The sequence below is a fragment of the Cupressus sempervirens genome, chromosome 11 (assembly GCF_028749045.1).
Source record: "Cupressus sempervirens isolate cs-2001-9-10 chromosome 11, ASM2874904v1, whole genome shotgun sequence".
Classification (NCBI taxonomy): Eukaryota; Viridiplantae; Streptophyta; class Pinopsida; order Cupressales; family Cupressaceae; genus Cupressus; species Cupressus sempervirens.
The window spans coordinates 21,275,966-21,299,621 of record NC_143128.1 but is presented as its reverse complement, the minus strand read 5'-3'; the positions used below and the strand labels follow the sequence as shown (position 1 = coordinate 21,299,621).

General features: G+C 34.7%; 1 protein-coding gene across 1 annotated transcript; it reads left to right on the top strand.

Moving 5' to 3' along the window:
• Positions 1 to 3,015: 3,015 nt before the first annotated feature.
• Positions 3,016 to 22,519, top strand: LOC149528037 (myosin-17-like). Its single transcript, XM_089811611.1, has 39 exons — positions 3,016 to 3,638; positions 7,356 to 7,484; positions 7,846 to 7,989; positions 8,195 to 8,340; positions 8,430 to 8,586; positions 8,725 to 8,783; positions 8,960 to 9,119; positions 9,289 to 9,438; positions 9,536 to 9,672; positions 9,798 to 9,944; positions 10,096 to 10,197; positions 10,368 to 10,425; positions 10,587 to 10,688; positions 11,011 to 11,048; positions 12,113 to 12,239; positions 12,345 to 12,515; positions 12,748 to 12,879; positions 13,028 to 13,137; positions 13,273 to 13,333; positions 14,561 to 14,738; positions 14,947 to 15,152; positions 15,358 to 15,477; positions 15,816 to 15,914; positions 16,242 to 16,457; positions 16,694 to 16,854; positions 16,972 to 17,086; positions 17,211 to 17,258; positions 17,395 to 17,511; positions 17,650 to 17,820; positions 19,160 to 19,312; positions 19,479 to 19,673; positions 20,066 to 20,203; positions 20,344 to 20,414; positions 20,566 to 20,665; positions 20,784 to 20,840; positions 21,103 to 21,159; positions 21,254 to 21,334; positions 21,449 to 21,531; positions 21,667 to 22,519. Exons 1-39 carry the CDS (start codon positions 3,636 to 3,638, stop codon positions 21,788 to 21,790), a joined length of 4,623 nt encoding a protein of 1,540 aa, XP_089667737.1. The 5' UTR covers positions 3,016 to 3,635; the 3' UTR covers positions 21,791 to 22,519.
• The last annotated feature ends 1,137 nt before the right edge of the window (positions 22,520 to 23,656 follow it).

The following is a 23,656-nucleotide window of genomic DNA, read 5'->3' as shown; positions in this document are numbered from 1 at the left end:
CCACTTGGCAAAAAGTAGCTGATGAATTAAAAGAAATGGCCAAGTTAGATACAAGCATCTTACTTCTTGAGAAGATTATTGCTGATCCAAGTGAGAACCAAACACATATCTGGAGTAGAAGTGTTGGTTGGAAAATGATAAACATTAGCAAAGGGATCACTGAGTTTGAAAAGTTAATAGCTTCTTGGGAGCAGTTGAAAACAAAAGTTACAGATGAACTAGTCTCTACTATCATAGGTTGGGCAGCAGGAGGTGACCTTCAACATATTGATTGCCAATTTCTTCTTGATTCCTTTAGTGTCTAGGTTCATTCAGAAATAGAAAATCGTGTATCATATGCTAAAAACTATGATGAAGCTCAGCCTGGTTGCAGTCACTCTGGGAGATTTTAACATTTCAGCCTATCGACAAGAGTTAGAAGAGATTCAAGATAGATACTTCACAGCCAAACTCAGGATGGAAAATGTGTTCATTCCAAACTATGAATCAATGACGATCATCCTAGATGCTTACAGGACTTTTCGAGATAAGTCAATTGTGTTCGGATAGATAGAGTTAGGAGCTAGAAGATCAGTGATTGGATATGTATACATCTTTAGGAATTCTAGCTAAAAGTTTTGTTTCTAAAAGTTTTCCTTGTATAGGTTAATTTTATTGAGGTTAATTAACCTCCCCAAAATCACGTATTTTGGAGGTGGTTATAAACCACGAAGAGGTAGTTATTAACCTCTATGTCTATATAAGGACTCCTCTTGGCTTTGTAAAAGGACTTTTTTTGGTTTTAAATAAGGGAACACTATGTTGAAATTTTGATCAAGAGATAAATTTTGGAAAGTATGTACAATTTTTATCTCTGAAATAAAAAAATCTCTATTATCTTCTTGGTAGAAGGAAATGAAATGAGATGTGCTTTTGAACTCTTGTTCTAAAATCAAAATTGTAGTTGTAGTAGGCATTCTTACAGTATTGTGTGAGTGTTTATGAATGATGAATGTGCATAGTAATACTGGTCATTTTCAAGCGTAGTTCTTGATCATCGTTGTTATCATTCTTGTTTACATAAGAAAGTTGCGAGGTCATGTGGTGCATTCGTTCTGAACAACTTTCTCTCCATCTTTAAGGTTTTTAGATTATTTATTTTGAAAACCCTTTAAAAATCATATCATACTAAGGAGCTGCCCCTCTAAACACAGAGGAAGGCTGCATACCAAGGGCCTATCCAACTGTTGGAGGCATTGATTTGTCACACACTCTGTTGGGCAAATTCTATAGTGACAAATCTATTTACCAACATGCACATTTTTCATTACATGCTTGTAACATTGCACCTAAAATTTGAAATGGCAAATAATATCCTCTAAAGAATCTCATGGATTCTTTCAAGGGCGGTATTCCATTCAATAAAAATATTAAAATATTAAATACCTTTCAAAATACACAACACCCAACTATTTTCACAATTCACAAGCTAGAGGAGTAAATGTCATAATTTCTTTATTTACTTTATCTACTCCTTACTTTGATATGGAGATGTCAATGAAGGACTAGGGCTGGATTCTTTGCTTCTTGAAGATTTAAATTTGATAGCCTCCATGAAATATTTTAGCTTGTTTAAGAAGGAAATTGTAATTTTTTAAGGATGGTTAATGAGAGACTCTTGTTTGGGCCTCAACTAAGTTTGGAATTATGCCAATCCCTTCTCAGAGGTGCATAGAGATGACTTTCCCATGCACTACATATGTCCTAAGGTCATTGGGTGGAATTTAAGCGAAATATAAGATAAACAATTTTCATAAAGTATTATGTTATCTAATTCTACTCAATAGATCTCTCAATAACAAAAAAAGAGATGACATAATAAAGAAAAAATCCTTGAATGACATAAACAATTAAAAACATAGATTTGAACTTCTAAATATTTTTAATAAATAATATCATTATAAATTATAATTATTTATTATTAGCCCTAGACTCAATTACTAGATATTAATAACATTTTTTCTTAATTATAAAAGAACTTTCAAACTTAAAAGAAAGAAAGACAAGAAACAACTTTTACATATGTGGTTATTACATGACATAATTTCCCCCAACCAAAAAGACAAACTCTACAAGATGTTTCCAAGTTAAGGGTAAACTCTTAAAAAATTTGTCTTGCCCGTTCACCATGTACGACATAGTCATATCTGAAATGTAGAACAAATCTAAAAGTTATTTATATTTTGTTCTATTCTATAATATTTTGTTGGAAACCACACGCCAACAAATATAAGCTTCCAATTTATAATATTTTTTCCTATTTTATTCTATTTTTCCTTACAAACAAACAAGCCAACAAATTCCCTCTCAACGTGTCATATCATGGCCACACATTCCGCCATTAAACGTCGGCGAAAATTACTAATTTTTTGGAGATCGGACGGTTACGATCCCCTCATGTTTTGTATTGCAGCAAGTGCTAGCTGTCCGATCGCTTCGTGCACGTGGAAAGCGGGTTTGCTATAATTATATTGTTTGCGTAAGCCCCGGGCTAATTCAAAAGCAGCGTCGAACGCGTAAACGCTTATATCCCTTGCATATCAATCTAATCCGACGGCTCAGATTTAAGATCTCCTCTGTGTAAATTTCTTGCGCTTTTGGTTAATCGTAGGGCCCCCATTGCGTTTATACATCTAGTGTATTATAGGTCATCAGATCTCCGAAATGACGGTACGAGTTATCTTTTCTGCTGTCGCTCTCTACACTCGTTTCCCTCGCTCCAAGATTGTTTCCTTTCTCTTCATCCAACGGTTCACGTCATCCAATGTCCACGTGTCGCACTGGATCGAGCTAACAGCCGACAGGCATTAACATTCGGACAAACCGAGCGAATCGAACGGTCGCGGATACCTTTCGTCCCCTCAAATCGCGCGAACATTAACGACAAACCCTGCACAGAAAGCTCCGTTCTTTGCGTACACAGAATCCGGCACTAGCTTTACCTCATAGACGGTCCAGATTCCACCGTCACTTTCCATTCGCATTCTGGCCGTCAGATCTTGTCTAACAACAAGGGTCTTAATCCAAACACAGGCAATATCACAGAACACCAGGAGAACATTTCCTTCCATTGCATATTTATTGTGCGCGCTCCGACGGCGACTTCGATCGGACGGCATTGGTTCATTTGCCTGCCTGGCTTGCTCGATTTGGAAAAAGTTGCAGGAATTTTAGTTAATACTTGTTACAGAAATAAAGAAAGCTTTTCCTTCTCCTGCCATATAGATCTGTAGACACTATTTTTATTCGGCTTTCAGGAGTTTTTTTCAGCTCCTTCTACATAAAACCGGGGGCTTAATTCATAAGATTACCAAGCCGTTAGGCCCCCTCTCAGCTGCGGAACGCTCCCATTTGGCCGTGCGGTGTAGAAAGTTCATATCTGTATATCTCTGCGGGGCGATCTGAGCTGTAATTCTAACGCACATATACAACATCCATTATGCGAGGGCTGGACGTGTAATTTTTGAAGGATTATGCTCAAATTTGAAGGAATTTGGAAAAAAAATTGAAGGCATTTGGGCATAATTTGAAAGAAATTGGGATAAATTTGATTGTCGGTGTCTGGCTAGGTCATTGGATCGATACAGCCTCCTGCAATGGTAAGTAGTGGTTTCTGTTTCTCTGTCTATGTTTTCTTCGTTCGTTTGTCGTTTAAGCTCGTAATTTTGTTTTATTTAATTGCAAAAACATGAAGTTCGTCTTCTCAAAAAATTAGCTGAAACACGTTATCTTACGAATATTTTTAAAATTCGAAGTGCTCTCAACCATGGAGACCTGGTTGCCCAACTTGATAATTTTACAAAACTTTAAATTTATTTAAGCCACACTATTTTGGATTATTATAAAAAATTTGTCTGATTTTTTTTTGTTTTATTGAACGGCGTGGAATTCTTCTTGTTTAAATTTCGCTGAAATGCGACATTTGACGGATTGCCATGGACATTTTTTGAAATTCTCATAATGTAGCTTTACAGAAGTCTCCTCAAAACATTGCAAAACCTGAAAAATTATTACATTCAGAAACTTAAAAGATCTGAGTTTTGAAATATAGCGTCCATCGAAATCTTGAATTTACTGCGATTATCATATTCTCTATTTTTTTTTGGGTATCTCTATTTTTTTCGCTCAACCGAGCTGTATTTTTCCCTTTTCAAAATCTAGTTACTACATCTAAATTAATTTGTCTTGAAATGCATTGTCTACATTCCTTGCTACCCAGACATTCATTCTTTAATTGTTTTGGAGTCGAGTTGAAGGAACGGCTTTGATTCAAAGGGATCAATTTCCTTTTTGGCATACTTCAGTTGGAGTACAGTGTTTAAGGAATTACTTGGATTTTTGAGTACCGCATACAATTGATCCCATTACATGGTATCTGAAAATAAATAAATTTGAAGATCAATGTCATGCGCCTTACACTGTCCATGATGATTACTTAAATAGCATTTGCCAGCACCTGTTACATATTTATGGTTTGATAGATGGATGTTTTACTTTCGAATCACCCTACTTTGGCCATCGAAGATCAATGTCGCAAGCCTACACTGTCCATAATGATCACTCAAATCGGCTTTGACATTACCTCTTACTTGTTTATGGTTTGATAGATGGATGTTTCTCTTTCGAATCACCCTACTTTATCCATCGTAAGAATCCGATCCTGATGAATGAAAATTGTGCAATACCAAAATTGCAATTGCTTACATAATGTTTCTGTTCCGGTTCCAGAGAGTCTTGTGTCAACTTTATCGTTAGTTTTTGTTGGCCGCAAAAATTAATTCAGTGGAAATGTTGAATCAAGCATAGCATGCACACTGTGTATGCAAAAATATTGGGAGTGACGTCTGTTGGTGAGTTTGAGAAAATGGAGGTAAGTAAAATTGCATTCGATTTTCTAGGTAGAGAGAAAACATACACAGTAAACCCAGGTGCAATATTAATTATACAACGGGGTGTAGAAATTTATGTTTAAAATTTGAGATAGTTTGTGTTTGAATCTCCTGCGATGTTTTAAACTTTTAGGATCGTGCTTTGGACATACATTGTGCATTCTTCTATATTTGGTCCAGCTCATAACAATCAACTATTTATTTAGCCCATCGAAATTGGAGAAAGAGAAACAACATAGCTCTGGCAAAAATGCTAACCCATTCTTATTAGGATGTCCAAGCTCAAAGCTCAACTACAAAGATATGCAAAGGCAGAGGGTTTGGACTGGTTGTCAATTCCAATAATATGGGGATTGCTTCTAACCACAAGAAGAATCTCTTTAGCTTAACAAATATTATAGTCTTGAGAGTTTTGGACTGGAGAGCAGTTATTTCATAGTGCATCCATATGCAACATTTTGACAGATCAAACTGTGTAGGTGATTCAAGGTCTGAAATTCGGGCCCTATTACAGGACCTACTTTCAGATAACATAGTGAATACAGTGGTCTGGAAGAATTCACCTTAAATGATTTATATAATCTGACCTAAAAGACCAAGTACAATCTGATCTAAAAGACTGATGTCTGCATAATGCCACGGTGTTTGCACTAGCATGGATGTCAATTGAAAGATGAGATTATTCTAGGATAGTGCTAATTAATATTAAATTACACGTAGTTGTACTTTAATTTTATTGGTAACACGTTGAAACATGGGAATTTTACTGCACGAATTCATGATCAAGCAAAGTTTTACTGTCACATAGGTCCTTAAAATTTAGTTATGGCACATTAAGTTGTGAAATAATGCAATTTGTAGAGCTTTCAGGGATTTGTGAGATGTGCCTTCTATCTACTGAAGTTTATTTGGCGAGATATTCTCAATATTTTGTGAAGTCAAAATAGCAGCCTATCCGTACTAAACTTTTTTCAGAAAGCTATTTGGGAAAACTGAAAATGTCAAATTTCAGGAGGAAAATTCATATATTAATATGTTCTTATATGTAATGATAATTTTTTTTTTTGAGTAGATGCTTTCTATTCTTCATTGTAGAGAGAGACATAATTTGTGTACCAGAAATCTCGTAAACACCTATAGTTTCACTTCTTGATTTAGACTTGAAGGACTGACATGGCATCATCAAGGTCATGTTGTCAACCGACTAATGACTTTTAAATTTGTAAATACTAGTATAGTTCTCCAATATTTTGATTGAGGTAGTAAATGACAGTAAATAGATTGGACATACTGTGAGCATTGTAACAATAAGCCGCAAGTTTTTAACTATAATATAAAATTCTAAGGTACATGATTCTGTTCCGATAGAGGTTGCAGCACTGTCGCCACCTTGTGTTCCAAGTCCATTTTCAGTAACTCATACATAATTTTTGTAATAAATGACCTGATTAAAGGTCTAGTGTAGCATGTTCCAGGCGGGAAGGAATCAAAGAAGTGCCCTTATAAAAATGTTGAAGTACGTGGGTAGCATCTAATTCTACATTAGTGTCCTACAATAGCAAGAGGAAAAGGACAATATAGAGTTGTGGTAGGTGGCTTTGTTCTACGGCCTGTTTTAGAATCCTATTCTTTCCAGTCCACTTACTTCTGTATAATAGCCTACTATATATAACCGCAACCTTTTGTTTTCTCACATCCTTTACCCAAAGGGTTTCTTCTTTATGAGAAGATTAGCTATGGTTGCTTTTCTTGCCTTGCCGAGGTTGATCTCACTCGCCACATCCAAATTTGCTCTGTTTAGTCATCAAATTGCTTGCAACACTAGTTGCTGAAGTCTTTCTACTTACAACTAACGTTATCATGTCTTGATTGTCTTCAAGTTCAATAAATAGGATCTCAAGAGTTGTTTTCCTATGAATTTTTTTAAAATATGTATGCTGTTTTTGTACTTGGGAAAGGAATATTTTTTAACTCCAAGAAGTGATAACTTTAGCTTCATAATAATGTTCATTTGACTGAGTTTATATTTCTGGCATCAAATATCTGTAAGGCTTTGTAGCAATATCTCTTATCAGCTCAATGTAGAAAATTGTGTGACCAAATTCATGTAAGGTTATGCAGATAACAGAAAATCTTACAGATAATTCAGTGTCTTGCTAGCAATGCCATCTTGAATTGTGGGCATGCTGAGTTCTATCAAATAGCATCATTTTAAGGGATAAACGTAGACCAGGCAACCCTTGTTTTGTCTCACTAGCAATGCCATCTTGCATTATGAGAATTCTCAGTTCTATTGATTAACATCATTCTATGGCATAAATGCTGGCAATCAATGCTTACTCATGCCATTGAAGAGTAGTTTTGAAAATTTTCACATGGGCTTTATGATGTGGTCATAACAATCTTGCTCTTTTTGGTTGAATACAGGCGGCTCCTGTAAACATTCTTGTAGGTTCTCAAGTATGGGTGGAAGATTCTGAAGTGGCCTGGATCGATGGAGAAGTCCTGGAGATCAAAGGTCAGCAGGTTAAAGTTCAGACGGTTGATGGAAAGTTGGTAAGTAAACAGTTTTATTTTGAATGACAATCTCTTTAGATTTCTTTTTTAATTTATTACGACTGTTTACAATCTGTTTAGCAAAATCCTACCAATGGCAATAGGTTTGTACGAAAACCAATGGCTTATGTCTAGGAATATTATTTCCAGTGTTTCTTTCTGGATTGTTTATTCTTGCTTTTTGGTCAATGGTTAAAAAGCTTCTTTTTCAGAGAAGCTATGGTACACTCATGCTTAGGGAATGATGCAATATCTCACTGCTTATTACTGTCAGAGTGAAATTGCTGGGGTTGTGGTTGGTAATCATATCCTGGTCTTCTAGTTCTGGAGATTCAAATAAGAAGCTTTTGCTTGTGTGCAGGTGACTGTAAACTTTTCAAATGTATATCCAAAGGATTGTGAAACATTGCCAGGCGGAGTGGATGATATGACAAAACTTGCTTATTTACATGAACCAGGAGTTCTACAAAATTTGGCATCTAGATATGAACTAAATGAAATATATGTAAGTTGCCAGGGTTTTCTTTGAATTATTTATATTACTATTATTTAACTATATTAAGATAGCTCTGCATCTGTTTGTTCTTCATTTATGACACTGTTCTACATTTTTGTCTTAGTTAAAGTGCAATACATATGCTTTTAAATAAACAACAGAACACTGTTACTAAGAGCAACATTCTATGATGACATTATGTTGTATCTGGCAGACCTACACTGGGAGTATATTAATTGCCATCAATCCTTTTAGAAGACTTCCTCACTTGTATGACAGTCAAATGATGGAACAATACAAAGGGGCAACATTCGGAGAGTTAAGTCCACACGTGTTTGCTGTGGCAGATGCTGCATACAGGTAAGCCAATCCAATTATCTGATTGAAGCTGTGTTTTGTGTCAGAGAGGCTCTGTTTCATACATCCATTTAAACATTTTATAAATACAGGGTGATGATCAATGAGGGGATAAGTCAGTCCATCCTAGTGAGTGGAGAAAGTGGGGCAGGTAAAACAGAATCCACCAAAATGCTTATGCGTTATCTTGCTTATATGGGAGGCCGAGCAGCAACTGAGGGGAGATCAGTGGAGCAGCAAGTGCTAGAAGTAAGAAATAATGGGCAATTTGGTTATGAATGGAATCACTGTGGCATTTGTTGTTGTGATCTCAATATTCTAATACCATATGTCTTCATTGTTGTATGTGGTCATTATCTGATTTCTGTTTTATTTACTTCTTTGCAGTCAAATCCTGTTCTAGAAGCCTTTGGGAATGCAAAAACTGTCAGAAATAACAATTCCAGGTTAATTCTTTTTTCATTTTAAGATTGACCATTGCATGTATAATAGAAGGAAATTGAATATAAGGAGTTTCTAGAACTCGAGTTGTTAATTTGGGGGTTTTGCTTAGCTTTTGGAATGTCAAGAGTGCAATTTGTTCTTATATTTTTTTTCTGACTAAGAAGCATATTTTGTGCAGTCGTTTTGGTAAATTTGTTGAGCTACAATTTGACAAAAATGGAAGAATATCAGGAGCTGCTGTTAGAACATACCTACTAGAAAGGTCTCGTGTTTGCCAAATTTCAGATCCGGAGAGAAACTATCATTGTTTCTACCTTCTCTGTGCTGCACCCCCAGAGGTATGCAGCATCATGCTTTTTTGGTATTGTGACTATAATTGACTGTTGAAATAGGTTCATTGCCTATTTTCTATTTGTATTCTGAATCCATATATGTTCGATTTGAAATTGCAGAATGCTAACAGTAGCAGATCCATTTTTTTAAATTTTATTTCATTTCTTATATCAGGAAACTGAAAAATATAAGTTGGGACATCCAAGTTCATTTCATTATTTGAACCAGTCCAATTGTTATCAACTTGATGGAGTTAATGAAAGGGAGGAGTACCTTGCAACACGAAGAGCAATGGAAGTTGTTGGAATCAGTACTGAAGAACAAGTATGACATTTTGTAGAATGAAAAATTAAAATGGTTCCATCTTTTTAAACTTGATTTTTTATGTTTACAGTTTTTCTCAATTACTTAATATTTGCAGGATGCAATATTTCGAGTTGTGGCAGCTATTCTCCATTTAGGTAATGTTGATTTTACTAAGGGGAAGGATAGCGATTCTTCTAAGCCAAAAGATGAGACAGCTATGTTTCATCTTAAGATGGCAGCGGAGTTATTCATGTATGATTCCTTTCTTTAACGCTGATTTGGATGTTTTACTGGTTCTAAATATGTTGCTATAGTGCCCTTTCAACCTTGTCTGTGTACTGATTTGTTGTAGTGAACCACATTATATATTATCTTAGGTGTGATGTTAATGGTCTGGAAGACTCTCTTTGTAAACGTGTCATTGTGACTCGAGATGAAAGCATTACAAAATCTCTTGACCCAGTTGCTGCAGTTACCAGCCGAGATGCATTGGCAAAAACAGTATACTCACGATTATTTGACTGGTATGATGTACCATTTGTGAGTATTGTGTTACTTAGGGCAAGATCTCAAAGAAGAATATATTTGGAGAGTGAAGCATATTTCTTTGTTTTTGTAGAATGTATATTGTTCTATGGGCTTTTCTTAAGATAATTTGATTTGTATTGGATACAGGCTGGTAAATAAAATAAATAATTCGATTGGCCAGGACCCTAATTCAAAGACCCTAATTGGTGTTCTTGATATTTATGGTTTTGAAAGTTTCAAGAATAACAGGTATGTTTTATTTATAGACATCAAGACTGCATGTTTTAAATCATGCCTTCTAGCTATAGTCACTGCAATTTAGCGAGCTATATTTGAAAGCTTTCATAATATGAAATGTTTACATATTATATAGAGCTCTTAGGTGAGCTAAGGAAAACCTATTTTTTTCTTCATTGCAGTTTTGAACAGTTCTGTATTAATCTTACAAATGAGAAGCTACAACAGCACTTCAATCAGGTCAGAAAGTTCCATATCTATTAAATTATCATTATTTTTGAAAGAAATATATTTTTTTTGCATTTTGTTTTTGCTCAGGGTATATTTGCTTAACTATTTTAATATTGCTTTGTTGCGTATGATATTTATTTTTTCTATGGATTTTTGTATATGCTGTGCAGCATGTCTTTAAGATGGAACAGGATGAATACACAAGAGAAGAAATTGATTGGAGCTACATTGAATTTGTTGACAATCAAGATGTTTTGGATCTGATTGAAAAGGTCTTTTTGGATATCCATTTTCTTTGCTGGTTAGATTTAGATGCAAATTGCATAGTTAAACGTACAGACAATATATCATTTTAATTAAGGTTCTCAATAAACATCCTGGTTATAGGTAAATCAGTGGTTAACACTTATTCATAGCTTCAAATACTATTTTTTTTCTATAGAATTGAGTATCTTATGGGCTACACATTTTAGAATGAATGATCCCTTTCTCAATTTAACTTGTAGTGCTTTGTCGGAAATTGACATTTATTAGAGCACAAACTTTTGAAATTGAGGGCCAGGATCTTAATACAACTGTATTTTGTATATGCAGAAACCAGGGGGAATTGTAGCTCTTCTGGATGAAGCCTGGTATGTTTATGAGACCGTTGTTCATACAATTTTTGACATCATATGATATGCTAGTTTCCTCTGAACTTTGTTTTTTAATTCATAGATCTGTCAGTGGACTGTTTTTAATACTTGTTTCAGAATAAGAGTGGCATTTCCATAACTATGTGAATAAGATATAGTGAATGCGAAGAAAATAATAGTGACATTTGTTTTAGATATGAGGACGGGATATAATGAATGGTAAGTTATAATGCAGCTGTTAAACAAAATAGGAATCTTACAGGCATCAATGGAAGTTGAATAACAATGAGAGTAAATCTTGGACTTCAGCTATGAAAAAAAGATTAGGCCATGATTAACTCAACAAAATAGGGATAAAAGGAAGGCTTGGATTGGTGATCAATTAATTAATATTTACAACAATGAGGTGATGAAATCATACTTCAAAGTTCAAACAAATAGGGAGTTTTGTGACCAGTTAGATAATAAAAGGGGATATAATAGGAGAATTGAAAATTAAGATGGACTGAAGTAAAGACATATGCTACAGTTAATTGATGATGGTAAATACAAGTCCTTTTTTTTAAATTTTAAATATGATAATATATTTTGCTTGATTAGAATGAGATCATCCAAGGAAAGCTCTTTTTTGTTTCAGCAAATAGAGAGAGTCTTGCATTGGTTTTAGATGTTCTGTTTTCATGTCAGTTCATGAGAATTTGAAAATTGTAAAGGGGATATAATAGGAGAATTGAAAATTAAGATGGACTGAAGTTAAGACATATGCTACCATTAATTACTGATGATGAATAGAAGTCACTTTTTTAAATTTTTTAAATATGATAATATATTTTGTTTGATTAGAATGAGATCATCCAAGGAAGGTTCATTTTTGTTTCAGCAAATAGAGAGAGTCTTGCATTGGTTTTAGATGTTCTGTTTTCATGTCAGTTCATGAGTAGGATATGTTGATGCATGATTACTGTTACAAAGAGATTGAGGCCAATGCTTGAAATTTTTCTGTGATAGGGACATGTGAAGAAAGTTGTCACTAATATGTTATCTTTCTTTTGGCTTTGCAGTATGTTTCCAAGATCAACCCATGAGACCTTTGCACAAAAGCTTTACCAAACTTACAAGAACAATAAGCGATTCAGCAAACCGAAACTTTCTCGTACTGACTTCACAATTTGTCACTATGCTGGTGATGTGAGAAACTGATTCTTTCTACTTATATATATAAAACCTTAATTTCACAAGCCTAGCATTTGTATCACAGTAATGCTCATCTCTTCTGTCTTATGGATCTGACAGGTTACATACCAGACTGATTTGTTCCTTGACAAGAACAAAGATTATGTTGTTGCAGAGCATCAAGATCTGTTAAGTTCTTCAAAATGTACCTTTGTTGCAAGTCTCTTTCCTGCTCTGCCTGAGGAATCTTCTAAATCATCAAAATTCTCCTCCATTGGTACACGTTTTAAGGTAGGGTCGATGTTTGCTTGTATACTGGTGATACAATGCACCTTTCTTCCTTAAGACTTTTGTGTTTTTAAAATTTTAATTATTTGACTTTGTTTTCTTTTGCGTGCTATCATATGTGCCCCCTTGAAATTTCCATTTTTTGGAATTTGTGATAAGATACTGATTGCACCTGTAATTTTGTTGTCATGAATAATCTTTGGAATAACTGAGTTATTCACTTTTTGGTGTGCAGCAACAACTGCAATCTCTCCTAGAGACACTGAGCTCAACAGAGCCTCACTACATACGATGTGTGAAACCAAACAGTGTTCTAAAGCCAGGCATTTTTGAGAACCACAATGTTCTACAACAGCTGCGTTGTGGGGTATTACATTTTTTGCCATTTATTTGTGTTTGCTGGTAGTTAGAAAGCAGGCATATTTCCTTTTTTAATGACTAATGAGATTTCCAGGTTCAATCATTAAGATACACATAAAATTTTCATCAGATGTTATGCTTCAACTGTATTGCAGGGTGTCATGGAGGCAATTAGAATCAGCTGTGCGGGGTACCCTACAAGACGAACATTTGATGAGTTTCTTGACCGTTTTGGTATTCTTGCCCCCGAAGCCTTAGACGTAAAGTATGCTTTCATATTCTGCAACATTGCTTTCTTAGAAAAGCTTGGCATCTTGAAATTTGATATATTGCTCAATTAAGATAATTGTTACTACGATATCAGTTTCTAATTTTTAGTCCTATTGATCACATATTGTAGCTATGATGAGAAGACTGCAAATAAAATTTTACTGGAGAAAGTGGGTCTCCAAGGCTATCAGGTATGTTGAATTGTATGTCAGCATATGTCAAAGCTTTTGTTCCTTTTGCTCGTCTTGCAAAAATTATATTACATGTTAAATTGTAAAATTGTATTTGGTTAGTGTAAAATATCACATTATATGGTGGCTTATCTTATTTCAACACTTTTCCACTAACATTTTTCTTGACTTAAATTTCTAATTCATATGCCCCTTGCACTCTAAGTTGACAACTGCTGATATATAAGATTGTTCAAACAGCCTAACCCTGTTAATCATTTGAATTATTTTCCCCTTCATTTATGATTTACATACTGTTCTTTGCTGCTGATGCCACCGGACAGCTATCCTTAAATGCCTTGTGCACTTCTAAGTTAAGCACTTACTCAGTTAATCACTAGAGAACTTTTTCCCTCACAGAATACAGAACTGGCAGCAAGCAGATTCCTAGCAAAATAAGTTATAAAGCTTACATAGTGCCAACATTGACCTGACAGCCCACACCGGGATTGCAATTCTTATGTAGTCACATCCTTATGCATTGTAAAAAATGCTCTTTGGAACCAGTTGAAAAAAATCCTAGTCTGACCTCTTCACTAAAAGAATTTGACACTTTTTCCTTCTGGTATACAGGGTTATGATTCTCTCTGTCTTCCAATCTTGTTGTAATGACTCTTGTCAAATGCTTGATGTATGCAATATTTATCTTCGGTCCTGACTCAATATTCACATCTGAAACCTTACATGGCTGGCCTTCTTAATACATCATACCATGATGTTCTATTTCTGTACAATGTCAGTAGGATTTCACCACACACTGCACCTTCTTGAAATTTGAACTTGATCCTATCAAGTAACAAATTTCCTGAACAATCTCAAAGTGAAATGGAAAAGCAATCCCCGAGTTTGCCTAACGTTGCAAACTTGTGTGTTCCAGAAATGAGGTTAATAGTTTTATTCCAAGAAGGGTTAGAATTGCATGTCATTGAATATTGCATGAGGTAAATTAAAAAATATTCCCATTAAGGGGATTTTGGCTAAAACTACCTTTACTTTATATCTTGGTTACTGTATGAGGATGAAAATTTCTTTGACATAGTAAGAACTTGCCCTCCATCGTGATTACTATTCAACTGGGAAAATGAACAAGTTATTTCTAATAACAATTCTCTCTGAAATGAGGAGATGTGCTTTCATCATTTTTGATTTCTAGATTTGTTAATCCACATATTTTTTGGAACTATTCAGATAGGGAAAACAAAAATTTTCCTGAGAGCTGGGCAAATGGCAGAATTGGATGCTCGAAGAACTGAAGTATTAGGAAAATCAGCAAAAATTATCCAGCAGAAATTCCGGTCACATCTTGCTCGAAAAGAATTTCTTGCTTTGCGCAATGCAGCCATTAATTTGCAGTCTCTATGGAGAGGTATTTTTCTTCATGAATATGTAGGTCTACTGGTGGAAAGTTATACTGAATGTGATTTTTTTGGTTGCGACTTGCAAAATCTGTTTCTCAATGCCTGTGGATTATTGTACTTTATATGCTACGTAAATTTATGGGCTAGACAATTGTAATTTTGTCAAGCAAGAAAAATTTTCTTTTTCAACATGTTTTAGCATTTTACTGTTTGCAGGTAACCAAGCTCGTGAGTGCTTTAAAAACATGAGGAGGGAGGCCGCTGCAATTCGAATACAAAAATATGCCCGCAGATATCAAGCTCACAAGGCTTACACACAGTTGCGATTGTCAGCCATTGTCATTCAAGCCGGTTTACGTGCAATGGCTGCTCGCAATGAATTTCGCTTTAGGTCTCAAACTAAAGCTTCAATTATTATACAGGTATTTTCTTTCGCCACTTTGGCAAGTGGGTGATGTAAAGTGTGTTTTATCACTTGAGCTTGTTTTAATGTATTTTTTCAATTTTGGATCTTTAACAATGTATGGTTCAAGTCATTAGCATGTAATTAATGAAAGAGCCTTCAGGAAAGAAAATGCCATTAAAATGAGAACTAACAATTGACCTTTTATGTTTTCTGGCCTCCAGATGGAATGGCGTGCATATAAAGCTCGAACATACTATAACAAGTTAAAGTTGGCAGCCTTAACATTCCAGTGTGCTTGGAGAGGAAGGGCCGGACGGAAGGAGCTCAAAAAACTTAAGATGGTGAGTCCCGAATCTTTCCTTTCACGAGGACATGTATGCTTCTGTGACAAGTGGAAGAACGAAAAGAACAAAAATAAAATTATTGAGACATTAATAAAACATTTTAGAATTCTTACATGTTTATAATGTTATCCTCTCTTGTTCTCATAAAAGTTTCTCATGCCGAGAAGTTAGATTTCATGGTAACAATAGTATTGTGGAGTGCTGAAATATTTGCAATCGGTGAAATAACATCAAATTTTGAAGCTATTAATAGACCTCTACTTCCTACAATTTATCTACAAGATAAATTTGGGTTAACATCTTTGTTTATAACCAATACCCAACTTCCTATTCAGGCTGCTAGGGAGACTGGTGCACTGCAAGCGGCAAAAACCAAGTTGGAGAAACAAGTAGAGGAGCTTACGTGGCGCTTGCAACTGGAGAAGCGCATAAGGGTAAAGATTCCTCTGTGTGAGATTGTCTGCACAAACAAAACAAGTTTCTCAGAAAGAATATCCGTGTGGCTGACAAAGTTTTAATATTCTTTTCAATTTGGTATTTCAAGTATTCAGATTCATCTTGTATTTGTGTTGTTTCGCTTTAAACCATTTCTAAGGTCTCATTTGAATTGATCGAGGTGGTAAAAAATTAGTTGGTGACTAAATCTAGGACTAAAGTTTGTTGCACAGGTCGTGTTTACTGCCTAAGACAGATGCTCACATGAGAAATGCTTTGTCTTGTGAGCTTGCTGTTTGATCATATTCAAATCTCTTTTCTTGTAGGCTGATTTGGAAGAGTCAAAATCACAAGAGACCGCAAAACTGCAATCTGCTCTACAGGAGATGGAATCACAGGTTAGAGAAGCCAATATCTTGTTAGAAAAGGAGAGAGAGGCAGCGAAAAAAGCTCTGGAGCAGGCTAAGTCTGTCTTAGAGACTCCAGTTGTCGTAGACACTGCAAAGCTTGAGAGTCTTACCAGTGAAAATGAAAAGCTAAAGGTGATCCTAATTCTTTGTGAAACTATGAGAATATAGCTGCAGTATACATCTGGCTAGATTGAAATGTTCAATTGTAGAGTAGAAAATTCACATCTTTGGGTGTTTGACATTAAAGTGATGCTTTTGAATGGTGAATATTGCACAAAAGCAGTCCTGTTGGTTTGATACAAAACTTTTAGAGAATTTGTTTAACTATTTGAGTATATGTTGGACAATTTCTGTTATTCATTGTGCAGGTTTTGATTAGCTCACTTGAGAAAAAAGCAGACGAGGCTGAGAAAAAAGCAGAAGAAGTTGAGAAGAAATATGTTGAGTCTCAAAAGCTGAGTGAGGAACGGCTTAGAAAGGCCAAGGAGGCAGAGTCAGAAATTGAGAAGCTCAAGAATACATTACAAAGGTTTAAAATTTCTTTAATGTCAAAATACTCTCTTTGCTACTGAAGAACTGCATTTTTGGATGTAGTCATATTTTTATTTTATGCCTTTCTAACTGGAAGTTTTTGAATCATAAACAGGTTTGAAGCGAAAATCTTGAATGCGGAATCTGGGGATAAAGCTATTCGTCAGCAAACATTGGTAAAGTCACCTATAAGGGCCTTTTCGGAACGCTTAATCACTACAGTAACTCAGGTAGACTGTCACTTTAATTAATTATCACACATTGTTGGGGTCTTTCTTTTATTGGTCCCTTTTAAGAATTGAATGCGATTGCACCTCAATTTTTTAACATTTTATTTATTCTCTTTTCTGGCAGACTCTAGAAAATGGCTATCATGAGCTTGATGAACCTGATACGGTTAAAGTGAGTTTTTGATGTCATTTCTATTAGCTTTTAGTCTTTAATATTTTAATTTTAATTTTTGATATGACCATTGTTATATAGTATATACTCATCCTTACAAGCTACAACCAAAGAGTAAGAAAACGACTTTTTGCAGGATACTGTTGTGAGTGAAGTACCAATCATCAAGGAACCTGCTGAAATTGAGAATAAGCCACCAAGGCCTCTTAACGACATAGAGATCAAACCACCAAGGCCACTTAATGATATACATGTACTCACTTCAATCCCTGAAGGCTAAAAAAATCTTGAGTTGCTTTAACCGAGTTGCAATCATAATCATGTATCAAACATGGAATTGGATTTAAGGTAGTTATTTTGTAAGTCTAATATCTTGTTTGTTCCAATTCAGGAAAGCATAGACACACTTATCAAGTGTGTATCCCAAGATATTGGCTTCAGCCAAGGGAGGCCTGTTGCAGCATGCATTATTTACAAGACTCTTTTTCATTGGCGGTCATTTGAAGCTGAAAGAACCAGTGTGTTTGATCGTATTATTCAGATGATTGGATCTGCTATTGAGGTTAACAGAATTTTTTATGAAAATAATGCTTTCACTATTTGTTTTGAAGATTAATTGTTTTTCCTGTCAATGAGACTTGACTGGATGGCATTACTTACAATAAAGAACTAGGTTGAGAAGACGTTTGGGGTTGACCTTTGTGGCATGCATTTATTAATGTTGCCAGTTGGCAATTCACAACCTTCATGCCAGTTGATTATCAGTGGATTGTTTCATTTTTTAATTTTTCCTTGCAAGCTCATTGGTCTTTTCAAATTCTGTGTCATGACAACCGTACAATCTCTTATTTCACAAGCTCAGCATTCTACAAGGTATCAACCTCAAGGGTTGATTATATCTGGCTTGTCTTTTCTTTCACAAGCTCATCATTCCAGAAAACATTTCCTTAAACTCTGAAAATCTTGCTTCTCTTCTTGGTTCTTAATTTGACCAGGATGTTCTTTCTGGAAGATATTAGTCATAATTTTTTTTGGAGATCCATGTACTAGTTGTGATGACCTACTATACTATCAGTTGAGCAGTAAAATCACGTTTTGATTCCAACAGAGAGTGCATTACATTAAAACATTATTATTGCCTAGTTAATGCCAATAGGCATTCTACAATGGCAGAATGGGTGGAGGGGGATGGTGTGAGTGTGTTAATGTTAACTTATCTGCTTTTAGGTTAAATTTGACAATCATCAAGATGTCAAAATTACTATAAATAGAATATACTTTTAAAAATAATTTAATACATACCACATAAAATATTTGTTTAAAATTATAATATTTGGAGATATAAATTATCTATTTTTTAAGAAATTAAAATAAAAAGCTTCAGTTAGTAAAAGCCGATAGGCATTTTACAATGGCAGAATGGGTGGAGGGGATGGTGTGAGCGTGTTAATGTTAACTTTTATTTTTCTAGGTTAAGTTTGACAACCATCAAGATGTCAAAAGTTTAAATTTTATCATAAATAGAAAATACTTTTTAAAATAATTTAATAAATACCATAAAATATTTTTTTAAATTATAATATTTGGAGATATAAATTATCCATTTTTTAAGAAAAAAAAAAAAAAACTTAAGCTAGTAAAAAACTAAATAAATGGAGATAAAAGAAATATAAATAATTTTAGATGTAGTAAATTAAATTATTATTATTTTATAGTGGATATCTATCGGCATTTCTTTAGATTTATACAAGATATCTATACTAGTTCTACTTGAAATATGTTATGAGTTAGTAGTGAGTTCTATCCATATTTACTTAATAGTAAGTATATACCAGTGTGCTTTCATCTTTTTATGAAACTCTTATAGTACTATACAATTTTTCCTTTGCTTTTTATTGCAGAATCAGGAAAATAATGACGTTTTGGCCTATTGGTTGTCAAATACATCAACTTTGCTTTTCTTCTTACAACGTACATTGAAGGCAACTGGCGCAGCTGGAGTAACTCCCCAGAAGCGAAGGTCAACTTCCACTTTACTTGGAAGAATGGCCCAAGTAAGCAGTAGACATCTTTGGTTTTGATTTATAAGCAAAGCAAAATAAAATTAGCATAATTATTAAAGAAGGTTAATTATTAGGTTAGAGCAAACTGGGTAGATATAGTGTTAATGTTGATTTATTTATAATGTAGAATTAAGTCATATAAAATATCGTCTTGTAGGGTTTTCGATCCTCACCATCAGCTATGGGTCTTCCTTTTGGTATTGGTGGATTAGATGCTGTGCGCCAAGTGGAGGCAAAATATCCAGCTTTATTATTCAAGCAACAACTTACAGCTTATGTGGAGAAGATATATGGGATTATTCGTGATAATCTGAAGAAGGATATAGCCACCTTGCTTAATCTGTGTATACAGGTATTTAGAAAATTGTCTCTCAGAGAACATTTGGGAGCCATCAAATCAAATCTAGATAAAAAATGAAAGATAGGGCTTAGCTCTAAAGAATGTAACTTGGTTGGCAGATTGGACTATAATTTGAATTTTTTGTTTTTTAAATGAGTGTGTCTGTTAGTCCAAAGTTTGTTTTATTGCATTATCAGGATTTGTCTCACCATTTGGCAAATAACTTGGTAGTATCATATGTTTCTTCCAATAAGAAATTTCCAAATGTTTAACTGGGGTTGATAATGGATATGTTTCATGTACTTCCAAATCCATTTTAGTTATTATAAACAGTTTTCTATTTCTTACCAAACTATAATTCAATCTTGTTTGAACATAAAAGTGATCATGTATGATATATTCAGGCTCCAAGGACTTCAAGGGCAACTATGGTAAAGGCATCTCGATTGCAGGCAAATGCGAGTGCACAACAGGTTCCCAATCATTGGCAAACCATTACCAAGGGCCTAACCAGTCTTCTCCAAACTATGCGGGCAAATTATGTATGTTTCAGCACTTGCATATCTTAATTTCTTATGAAAATAGAAAACAATAATATGATGTTTCAGTACATGAACATAGCAAAATATTATAGGAACATAGAATATTTGGTCATGTTGCTCATGAATTGTTTATCTTGCAGGTGTCATCAGTTTTGGTGAATAAAGTCTTCATTCAAATATTTGCATACATCAACGTACAACTTTTCAACAGGTTAGAATATATCTTTACAGGAATTGTTATGATACTGAACTGAATACAGTCTTATAAGGTAGTGTGCCTTTTTAACAGTTATATTTTGATATTCAACAATGAGTGATCACATTATTTTTATATATTTATAATCACATTATTTTTGCCACAGCCTTCTTTTACGTCGTGAATGCTGCTCCTTCAGCAATGGAGAGTATGTTAAAGCAGGATTAGCTGATCTGGAGCTTTGGTGCTGTGAAGCAACAGAAGAGGTTTGCTTGCAAATTTACTTCCACTTTGAATGTTGGCTTGATCTGGTGTATTGTATTTTATTTTATATTTTTGGACTTGTCATACCTTGCTGAATGTTGAAAGTTTTTAACACTGCAGTATGCTGGTTCTGCCTGGGATAAACTGTTGCATATCAGACAAGCAGTGGGATTTCTGGTAAGCATTAAGGGTTAAATGTTTATGGGAATATTTTGGACCTTGTTTTCCCATAAATTCTAGCGTCATGTGTAATTACTTTCAAAAATAATTTAAATAGTTGATCATTACTAGGCATATGCACCATTATATTTTAAATTTTATTTACATATTTTTAACTCAGCATAGATAGATCCTTATTAACATACAGCCTTAATTAATAGGGTTGACACATTGGTGCCAACAATTTTAATTTGATGTTTGAATGTGCTGTATCCTTCAGGTTATTCATCAGAAACCAAAGAAATCCCTCGATGAAGTTACTCATGATCTTTGTCCGGTCAGTGGGTGTTTTTTCTCCCATCTCTTGCTTCATTATCTAGGTTGTTTACTATTTTCCTCATTTTCTTGTTTTTAAAAAAATTGCTTCTCAGGTCTTGAGCATTCAACAACTATATAGAATCAGTACCATGTACTGGGATGACAAGTATGGCACTCACAGTCTGAGTCCAGATGTAAGTAATGTGGACATAGATGTTTGTAATGTTTCTTTACTCATCTTGTGATACAATTGCATGCTTGAATTTACATGTTAGTTCTAATAGTCATTAGTGATGGATATTTTACAGGTTATTGCTAACATGAGAGTATTGATGACTGAAGATTCAAATAGCTCTCTAGGAAATTCTTTCTTGTTGGATGATGACTCAAGGTAAGATTTAAGAGCAAATCAATGTCATTGTCAACAGTTTTGGCAAAACGTTTTTCTTTTGAGGCTGTTCAGAGTTAGCATTTGGTTCTTCAACAACTATTGCAGAAAATTGACAGTTACTGTTTTGTACTGCAGCATACCGTTTTCTGTGGAGGACATATCGAAGTCAATGCGAGAGACAGATTTATCAGATATCAATCCTCCTCCTCAGCTTCTTGATAACTCGGCATTTCAGTTTTTGTTAACTAATGCTGATTAGCGTGGGATGTTTCACTTTCTCATTTTTTCCGTTCCCCGATTGGCATAATTGTCAGTTCACCGGTGATGTCATTTGTACTTTTAGCATATTCTTGTCTCAGAGCAGCCATTTATAGCTGTGAGGAGAATGAATTCCACCAAGCTCATTGATTCATTTTTTGTTTACCGTAGGGGATATAATTCTTATGTAATTATCTGGTTTTTGATTATAGCTTCCCCTGGAAGGCTTTATTTATTGTGGTCTGCAAGGGCGGATCCTCAAAGAAAAGTTGTACAGAAGAAAAATTTCTTCTAAGCCCTGCTTTGTTTGCCTATGAAAGTTTCTACAGCTTCTGCAAGCTTTGTCAATAATATTGTTTCCTTGTAGATGCAGCTCTCTTGTGCTGCGTACAAGTACAAGGCAGATTCCTCGGCAGCTTGCTTTCGCCACCTAAAGGTTAGGGGTGCATTCGGATCCAATTATAGCATTCTTTTTAGTTTTAGATATGTATACACGGTATTTGAAATTGTTGGGAGGCAACATTGCCCTCCCCAGAATGTAATATTTACGCATTTATGATGTCCATTGTATAAAAGTTGAAAAAGATTTTTGTAGCGTGTTCACAGCATAGGGTTGGGCAAAATTGGTCTAGGTCCAGTCTTGTTGTCTTGTGTTCTGCAGACCGGTTTATAGATATGTAAATTCTATTTTTTGTGGTTATCGAAGAACAAAATTTTAACCTTTTGTAAATCCCACTTTTGAGTTGTTTATCTCCTATATTTAAAAGTAAACGTGGTTGCAACAATAATGTTTGAGGTTAATGTTGCAAGGCTATTGAAGTTTCTCGGGATCGCATCCTCAAGGTTGATGATCGGATAATCCTTGAGACATTCTATTTCAATTGCCTGCTACATAAAAGACTCGAATCATTGTGGAAAGTTATATAAATCAATTCAATTCCTTCCAATTTGTTAATCGAATCTTTAAAAATATAATTAATATAACGTAATTACATGTTCAGCTAACATAGAGAAAGTGAGTGAGAATCAATCATTTGGGGGCACTTTCTCTGGAGCCATGGAAACAGTGCCGTCAAAGGAGAGGTGGACTGTGATTAACGAGGGATACTGAACCCACACCGAAACCATCATAGAACCATGTGAATTTAATGCATCTTAGATTTTTTATGTACTCAATTGTGTGAGCATTTGACATTCCCTTGCTCTACCACTTTGACTCTTAGGAAATCATTGAAGTCAGTAATTAATAACTAACAATAGTTAGAATTGACAAAATGACTAACTAATTATTGTTTCAAGGTTGCCACAAATATAAATGATATGATCAATTGTCAATATCTTATGATTAAAAATTATAAACCCTGCCAATTGCCAATATCTTATGGTCAAAATAAACATTGTAAAGTTTCTACAAATTCTGTACCTTTTTATCAGACTTGTAATCTATCCTTGATTGCTGAAAATGAACTTCTTTATAAACTGAATTATGAAAGAGTTGTTTTCTTTTATCTTGAGTTGAAAGTTATTTTATCTCTGCAATAGATCAATTGGATATTGTTGCTTGAGGGAGCAGACTTGATGTATGTGTGTCCTCAAAACAACAACAATACCCTCTGTAAATATCATGCCTAAAGGGCATGTTGCACAAAGGGACATGTCCCTTCCTAAGTCGGCACAGACACTCCTAGAAATCAGTAATTTGCAAGAATGATTAATGTGTGTCCTCAAAACTACAACAATACCCTCCGTAAATATCATGCCTAAAGGGCATGTTGCACAAAGGGACATGTCCCTTCCTAAGTCAGCATAGACACTCTCCCAGAAATCAGTAATTTGCAAGAATGATTAATAATTAATCGGCAACTAA

Bases quoted from the DNA above. Each gene is read 5' to 3' on its own strand.
- LOC149528037 (XM_089811611.1), top strand. The intron at 10,426-10,586 runs GTCAGAAAGTTC...TATGCTGTGCAG, and splicing joins TACAACAGCACTTCAATCAG to CATGTCTTTAAGATGGAACA. The intron at 21,335-21,448 runs GTAAGTAATGTG...GATATTTTACAG, and splicing joins CTCACAGTCTGAGTCCAGAT to GTTATTGCTAACATGAGAGT.